The sequence below is a fragment of the Solanum tuberosum genome, unplaced genomic scaffold (assembly GCF_000226075.1).
Source record: "Solanum tuberosum cultivar DM 1-3 516 R44 unplaced genomic scaffold, SolTub_3.0 scf00549, whole genome shotgun sequence".
Lineage (NCBI taxonomy): Eukaryota > Viridiplantae > Streptophyta > Magnoliopsida > Solanales > Solanaceae > Solanum > Solanum tuberosum.
In genome coordinates this window covers 171,705-180,315 of record NW_006239490.1, presented here as the reverse complement: position 1 = coordinate 180,315, position 8,611 = coordinate 171,705, and the positions used below count along the sequence as shown (strand labels likewise).

The 8,611-nt window shown below is 33.5% G+C and overlaps 1 protein-coding gene across 1 annotated transcript in view; it reads left to right on the top strand.

Moving 5' to 3' along the window:
- Positions 1-5,814: 5,814 nt before the first annotated feature.
- The window catches only part of LOC102582375 (nudix hydrolase 26, chloroplastic), a 5,880-nt gene continuing 3,083 nt past the window's right edge, over positions 5,815-8,611 (top strand). Inside the window, exons 1-2 of the mRNA XM_006365625.2 lie at positions 5,815-6,147; positions 6,233-6,283. Of these exons, the coding sequence (XP_006365687.1) occupies positions 5,875-6,147; positions 6,233-6,283 (324 nt within the window). The 5' untranslated portion in view covers positions 5,815-5,874. The remainder of the gene's footprint in view (positions 6,148-6,232; positions 6,284-8,611) is intronic.

Sequence of the window (8,611 nt, the reverse complement as noted above, 5' to 3'; positions counted from 1 at the left end):
GTCACTTGATATGCCTTATATATATATATATATATATATATATATATAAATGGATCTTGGGTTAAATTCTTTTTAATTTTTTTTAGAGTTTTATAGCTTTTGTTCGCTAACAATATGAAAGTTTTATTATCAGGATTTAGGTCATCGACGATATAATAATTATAAAGAGTATTTGGTATGAGGTAGAAGCCAGAAGGTATGATAATTTCAGGATAAAATATTGAATTATTTTGTTCCATGTTCGGTTGGAGCCGGGAGGTATTAGATAGTCTTTGGATTATTTAGCCCACCATTTTTCGTCATAGTAATGGAATAGGTTATTCATATACATGGTGAGAAATAACTTATCCCGAAATTAATTATCCTGAAATAACTTGTTCCCAACTAAACAACCCCAAAATAACTATTCATAACGAGAGGAACCATTAACCTAGGGAATATGGATGACGACTTGGTGCAGAATATCAAATTAAATTAATAGTGTGAAAAATCATTATGTTATAAATTATTTTATGTTAGTTAAATTTTTAATTTAGTGAGCAAAACTTTTTCTGTGCGACCTAGTAACGAATTTGAGTCGTGAAAGTAATCATTATTAATTTTATCAAGATAAATTGTCTATAACACCCTCTTGAAATGTGGCCATTTCACTGCATGAACAAGAGATGCTTTATCCACTAGGTTGCCTTTAAAAAATAAAAATAAAAAATAGGAGGACTCTCAATGATATTTAAGTAGGCGTTTGGATATGCAATTTCATCTCATGATTTGATATTATGAGATAAAATCATTTTTGGACATGTAATTTCATCTGAAATCCCAAATTATCCAAAAAGATTTCATATCATGATTTTACATTTTTCAAATACAAAAGTTGACCTACAAGTTTACATTTTGTTAAAAAAGATCATTATTTATATCTACATATTTTTTATTAGAATATCAAAGGAGTGATTTTTAACATTCATAGAACATGAACATGATGTAGTTACTAAGGATATTGACAAACAAATGACTCGGTAAATATAGTACACTACAACTCAGGTTCAATTTTACTTTCTTATTGAACTAAAGTTCATCAATAAATATTGTACTTTTATTAAGAATATTAGCTTCGTAACATATTATACTTTAATTATGAATTTTTGCATATTTGGTAAGATTGTTTAAATAATTTGGACAATTTTGATGAATTTCACAACGTATGAACTTTTATGTTTATGAGCAAAAAATACAACGTAACATGTCCAAACAAATTAAAACTTTAACTTTATCTCATTTTAATTTCATATCAAGATTTTATTTGATCGGATCCTAATAAAAAATTGTTGGTGGGTGATCCATCTTTATATTAATGAATAGTAAGAAGAAATAATGTTATACAATGTCTACATCAAAAAGATGAAACATCTTTTCTCATAACTTCTCTCATTCCTGAATTATTATTTTGAACCACTTGCTTCTTTAATTTATATTTCTCTATTCCAACAAGAAATCTCCAAAACAAATTAGTCATGTAATTTGACAAAATATAAGGCACAAAGCAAGATGAAAAATCGAAGGAAATTGAGAATTGAAACCATTGTCATTGTGTGGTGAGTATCAGGTGAAGCCTCAACCTCAACCATGTCGATTATACTAGGATTCCGGCAGCTATGAACGGTGACGGAAGTTGATCGACGACTAGATGGAGGCGAACTCGTCGGCCTCCGATGAATTCAGGCATTCGATTATCTTTTTTAGTGCTGATTAGGGTTGTACCTTTAGGTTGTTTTTGTTAAATTAGGTCTTAGGCCTAACTCACACCCCAAAAGTTAGCTCAAAGGGAGGAGGATTGTCCAATCCCTTATAAGGAGTTCAATCATCTCATTAACCACTGATGTGGGACTTTTGTCATTCTTTAACACCCCACCTCACGCCCAGTGCTTAGCATCTGGTGCGTGGGCAATTTTGATTTTGGGGGCCCGAAATCAGAGCAGGGCCTGTCTCACCCGATGTTGGGGCCCCCAAAATCAAAATTGCCCACGCACCAGATGCTAAGCACTGGGCGTGAGGTGGGGGTGTTAAAGAATGACAAAAGTCCCACATCAGTGGTTAATGAGATGATTGAACTCCTTATAAGGGATTGGACAATCCTCCTCCCTTTGAGCTAACTTTTGGGGTGTGAGTTAGGCCTAAGACATAATTTAACAGTTTTATCTAATATTGAGCATTAGATAAAATAACATCAGCTTCTCCCTTAGCTCTATTCACTTGATCATTTTTAGCAGCCTCAGACTCCAAAATCACAATCATTTTATCTAATGCTCAAGCGACTGCGAATGCAATTACTGAGGTATCAAGAGCAATTCTTGAAGATGGAGGTTCTGATGTTAATAGTTTGAGGATTGCTGAGCAGTATTTTGAATTGATTGAGAAGATAAACAAGATGGGGACATCCCCAACAGAGAATGATTTTGGGAATTAATGGTAAAATAAAATGTTCAATTATCAATATTATATTTTTAGCGGGTCTGGTTAAATGGGGCGGGTCATTTAATGGATATATATTTGGTTCTTAAATTTTTTTGGTTAATAATTAAATTGTCAGTAAATTTTAATGAAAAAAATAATTAAACAGGTTGAGTGATTTTTTGTGCAAAGAAGTCATAGTTGAATGACTTTTTAGTTGAAAATGAAAGTTGAGTGACTTTCTGTGAAAATAATTATTAGTTGAGTGACCATCAAAGTTATGAACTCCCTAAATGTGCCTCAATTATTTAGATATCATTAGCCAATGGTGAATGAATAGCTATTTGGTAGGGTAATAGCGCATCTGGTTCTCAATTATTTATGAATTCAAGTAGTATATTAAATATATGAGGCTAAAATTAGGTGTAAATTATTTTAAATACAATATATTTAAGTGGATTCATATGTATCTTGGGTAGATAACAAATCTTGCTCAGGATCACTTTCTCATGTATCTAATATCCCAGATACATGCGAATCACATCAGATATATATAAATACATGTATCTAATATGATTTTGCATGTATCTGGATACATATGAATCTTGCTCCCCTCCCTCTCTAATCTCACTCGTCTCTCTCTATTTTTGTGTATCTGGTAACAAAAATACATGTATCCAAGTGTATTTTCTTCAATTAACAATAGGAAATTCTTAACTAATGATAAGATACGTAATATTTTAAAAGTACAAACAATAATAGTATATATGATAGTGTAATATATCTAATTATGTCGTTTTTCCTTTTTATTATAGTAAAAATATATATTGACAATTATTTAAATTTCATTATATTCGGGATATAGCTAAAACCTTTAACAATATTTATATAGACTCTTAGAAAAAAAACCATATTAATTATTATTGTAATTACTTTTGGCGTCACTTTACTATTGCCATTAAAGCTGCATTAAAAATATCATATCTAACAAATTTTGCCACGTTTGTTATTGCTGGCAACTATGACATAATTAATATTAATAACCTATAAATGAGACCCTTTCTAGTGGCAATCATTATGGCAGATAAAATTGATCATACCATAATCCACATATTTAATCAATCATTATTTTTTTTTATAAAATCACAATAATATATAGGTTTGAAGGTAGTAATAGAAATAAAATAAAAAAGAAGGTATCAATAGAAAATAAAAACTACGTCATTCACTAATGCAAATTCAGGAAGTACTTATTGCATGAAATAATTTCTACCAGATATTAAGAACTTGGGTCGTTTCGTTTAGTGTGAGAGATAAAAATAAATAGTTCTGGAATAAAATTTGGTGTCATGTTTGGTTGACATGTTTGAGATAACTTATCCCACCATTTATACCACAGTGATGGAATGTATCCCAAATAATTATTCTAGAATAATTAATCATGGGATAACTTGTTCCCAATCAAACGATTAAAGAGTGTTTCACGATAGTATAGAAACAAGAATCAAGTATGGTGTACAAACAATTAAGGACATTTTTTTTAAAAATCTTAGTTAATCCTAGTAGTATAAACATTATAGAATAAAATAAAATAGAGAGTATTTGGGTAGACAATATTTTTAGGTGAATTGTATCTATTTATATCTATTTTATATCTCTCTTAAATATCTTTTGGTAAGATTAGGAAATTACAAATCTGTATTTATTGGTCTGCAATTTACTTCAATTATGATTTTTTTTTTCTCTTCTATCTTCCCTCAATTTCTTACCTCTTGAATCTCTCTATCTTGTATCTCGTAGAAGGAGTAGGAGGAGGAGAAATAGAGAATAAATATTTTCGTCTAAATTTATCTATATTTTGATATTAGTCAAATAAAATTAAGGAAAAATTACACTTTATGTTCATTGGGAGAAATATTTATATGTTTTAGCCTATATTTGAGTTTATTACCCAATTGAGTCTTATATTTGTATGTAAATATCTCTTATATATTATTATATATTTTCTTAATAAAGTTGATACAATATGTATAATGTTTTTCCAAAAGGTATACTATTGTATAAATTGAAAATATAACTACATGCATGATAGTTTATGTTGGCCAGTATATTTTTGAAAATTTTCCTAAGTTTAACCTATTATTTATCTACATAGTTTTATTGTGGCAAACGTCAAATTCAAGATAAACAACCCTTTAGAGGTAAATATGTGACGAAATCAACAAAAAAGTTATCTAAGGAAATATCAACAAAAAATCCAATGTTATTCCTATTAAGTATTTCTGACAGACCTTCAATTTAAGAAAAAAAATAATAGTCCAAAGCAATATAGAGAGAAACAACATAAATGAAGAAGTCATGGTAAAATGCTATGGATAATCTGACAAATTGTCCTTAAAAATAGTCGTAACAAGATAAAATGATAATCAAAGTGCAAAAGATAAGATAATAACCAAACTCAAAGAATAAGAGTAATACTACAATTAATAGTTGTTGCTAATAGAACACACGAGTTAGCGGGACAACGGTTAACTATCTAACTAACAATCTATCCTAATTTGTGTCCTCCATAACTTTCTATTTAAGGTCATATCTTCGGTAAGTTGAAGCTACATCATATCATATCTAATCACTCTTCTCAATACTTCTTCTGTTTGCCTCTACCTATGAGGTAATTTAAGGAAAAATATATAAGATAAATTATAAAATATAGTCAATTATTTTGGAACGATATAAATAAATAAATACTCTCAACCGTCCAAAATAATTGATGTGTGTTTGGTATGAAAGAAACAATTTTCCATTTTCGATTGACTTAAATATTTTTCAAATGGACTTATGTTCCTTTACTTTAACGAAAACGACTAACATTTTTCTAATCTCTCTTTCAGCCTCACCCACTCCCACCTAATCCACCTAAACACCCCAACCCTAGCCCCTCGTAACGTGAACCACCCTGCACCCAACTGACTCGGGACTCATCCTAGGATCACCCTATTTGAGACCCCCTACCCCTCGAGACTAAACCCTAATTCGAATTGAAACCTTACTTTGACTCGTGTCCTAACTCGATCCTCTCCGACACAGAATCTAACCCTAAATTGACACAAGACCTGACCCTGAATTGACACAAGACCAAAATCTCGACCCTAACTCAAGGTTGGGATCTTAGGCTAGATGTTAGGGTTGGGGTCGGGTCTCGATTCAAATCTCATGTCAAGGTCGGGGTTGGGTCCATGTTAGATGTCAGATGAAAGGTTGGATCATGCATTGGGTTGGAACATGAGTTTACGTTCAAGTTCATAATATTTGTCTAGATTATACTTCGATGTTTTTGAGACAATTATTTTCTAGAAAAAACATTTTTCATTTGTGCCGAACACACCCTTAAATCTTTAAAAGTTGGTAAAAAACTTTTGGCTTATGTTAATGGCTTTATTTTGTCGATCCATCGTCTCTAACTTTCCACTTCCTCGTCTTCCATTGCAGCTCGTCCCTCTCAACACAACTCCTTTCCCACACTGCCCTTCCAAATCCTACCAAATTACCGCTTTGCCACTCGTTCTACGCTGCAAAACAGCTTCCTTTGCCTCACTGCCGTCGTCGCCGCCGCCGCCGTCATCAACCATGGAGAACCCACCCGAAGGTTACCGTAGAAACGTCGGCATTTGTCTAATGAACCCTTCTAATAAAAAGGTCTGTTTTTTCTTCTTCCTAAGTAATTTGTGTATTTTGTGTATGTTCTTTAATTAATTTCACTTTGAAAATCTAAATTCTGCAGATTTTTGCTGCTTCAAGGCTTGATATACCTAGTGCTTGGCAAATGCCGCAGGTAAATAAAGTAGATTTCATTTGGGTTTCCGTTCATTCTTTTTGTTTCAATTGTTGAATGTGCTCTAGAATTTTCATTTAAGGGGTTCGGAAAATAAAAATGTAGTGTCTGGATTCGAACTTGGGATCTCAAAGTGAATTTTGAATTTCCGGAACAGCTATCTCAACTTCCTAGTCCTGTGTTTTTTGTGTTTAGGGGATTCAAAATCTATATATAGTGTAATGTTTTGCTTCGGGGTTCGGATGAACACTGTCCAGTGAAATTGCGGTTAGTCTCGCTAGCTCTTTAGTTGCCTCCCCTTACTTGCTCATTCACAACTGTTACCACAAGAAAGTCATCCTATCTCTAAAGGGGCTTATGCACTGCACGACCCCCCTAGATTCGCTCCTGGTTAGGGGTGGGTGGGTGGAGCAAGGTAACCGTCTAACCGAAATTTCATCTTTAGAGCTAAGTCCTAAGGAGGTTGGTTGGAATGTATGGGTGTAGGTTAGTGTCTTGGACCTGGAACACTGTACTCAGGGTTCCAAATCTTCAATGAGTGCCTATGAAGGATTAATTAAGTTGTTGAGGTTTTCCACTACAAACTTGTCGAGGTAGTAAAATTATTTCTCAACTACAAACTTGTCGAGGTAGTAAAATTATTTCTCATCTAGAAATATCCAAATTTTGATGCCCAATACTCCATAGATAGTTCGACCTGTATAAGAGAAATAATCAATTTTAGCTCGAATCATTTGTAGGGGAACCTTACCTTCTTTGATCCATTTGACATGTGTAATTTCTTTTCCATCGATACGCCCCACAAGTTGTATTTGAATTTCTTTTGTATGGTGGGTGGGGAAATTAGAAGTAGTACTCCATCGATTTCAATTTATAGGACACATATTACATTTTGGGCATTCTAAATATTTGACAGTTCATTCATATTAATCAAGCTAACTATTTAACCATCACTTTTATATTGTTTTCTGCTTTTAGTTTATAATTTGAACCAACATATTGAACACCTTGTCCAGTTAAACACCTTTGTATAACATCAAATTTTGGGCTAATGCATCAATTGATTTTTTGTCACAGAGGTAAAACAGTATTCACTCTAACTCGCTAAGAACATGTCCGGATGAGGTAACAATTCACTAAAATATGGAAGGTTGTGTGGTGAGAGAATGAACCCAAAATCCTCACTAAAACTTAGCAACTGTTTAAAGTTAACTATCATGTCCCATTAGTTATATAACCCACTTTGTCAACCGATATGTGATATTTAACATCCCCTGCATGTCCTATACTGGACATTGGGTGGGTGGATAGTATAACATGGGGGTTCAATATAGGTAATCAAGAATTGAGATGGGTTTGGTTTGATATCATGCTAAGAAAATGAATCCTGGACTTAACTCAATCGTAATAGCTAGTTGATAGGATTAGGATTTCCCAGGACTATATCAAGAGGCAACAAATCAGTACGGCAACCTTTAGTGACTCGTCCATAGCACTTTTGAACAAACTGAAAGGGCCTCATTCAGCTTTCTCTGCGGTTTGAATTTGAGACACTTAGCAAAAGCTTAGATGATCTATATGGTGCAATGTTTCGGTAATAAATTTCAACAAATGTAAATGCTTAGAAGAGATTATGAGAGGTTCCAGTAAACATGAATCTTTGAAACTTGGCAATAAAAGTGTAAACGGGGTTTAACATTTATAATGCATATATACCCATAAAATAACATTTATAATGTCACAAACTCTAGAGACTATAGAGTTCAGGTTGAGCAAGTCCAAGACTGAATACTTAGAATGTAAGTTTGGTGATGCTACGCATGAGGTCGGCGTGGAAGTGAGGCTTGCTGCTCAGGTCATTCCTAAGAGAGGATGTTTCAAGTATCTAGGGTCTTTAATTCAAGGCAATGGGGATATTGACCACAACATCACATTGTATTGGTGCGGATGGGTGAAATGAAGGCTCACCTTCGGGTCTTGTGTGATAAGAAGGTACTGCCAAAATTTAAGGGTATTAAACTGACTATATGTTGTATGGGATGTAGTGTTGATCAATCAAGACATGTTTTTTTTTTTTTTGATAACCGAGAAATCTGTCTGTGACCCGCCCTTTGGACCAATCACAGCCTTCTAAACTCGGTGGATAATGGGCCCGCCCCTCTACCCTTCTCCACTTAAATACCGGGCTTCGCTTTGCATGGTGTGGGGCTTGAACCTGCGACCTAAGCCACAAATCCTCCACCTTTTTCCACTAGAGCTAAACCTTGGGATCCACTTAAATACCGGGCTTTGCTTTGCATGGTGTGGGGCTTGAACTTGCGACCTAAG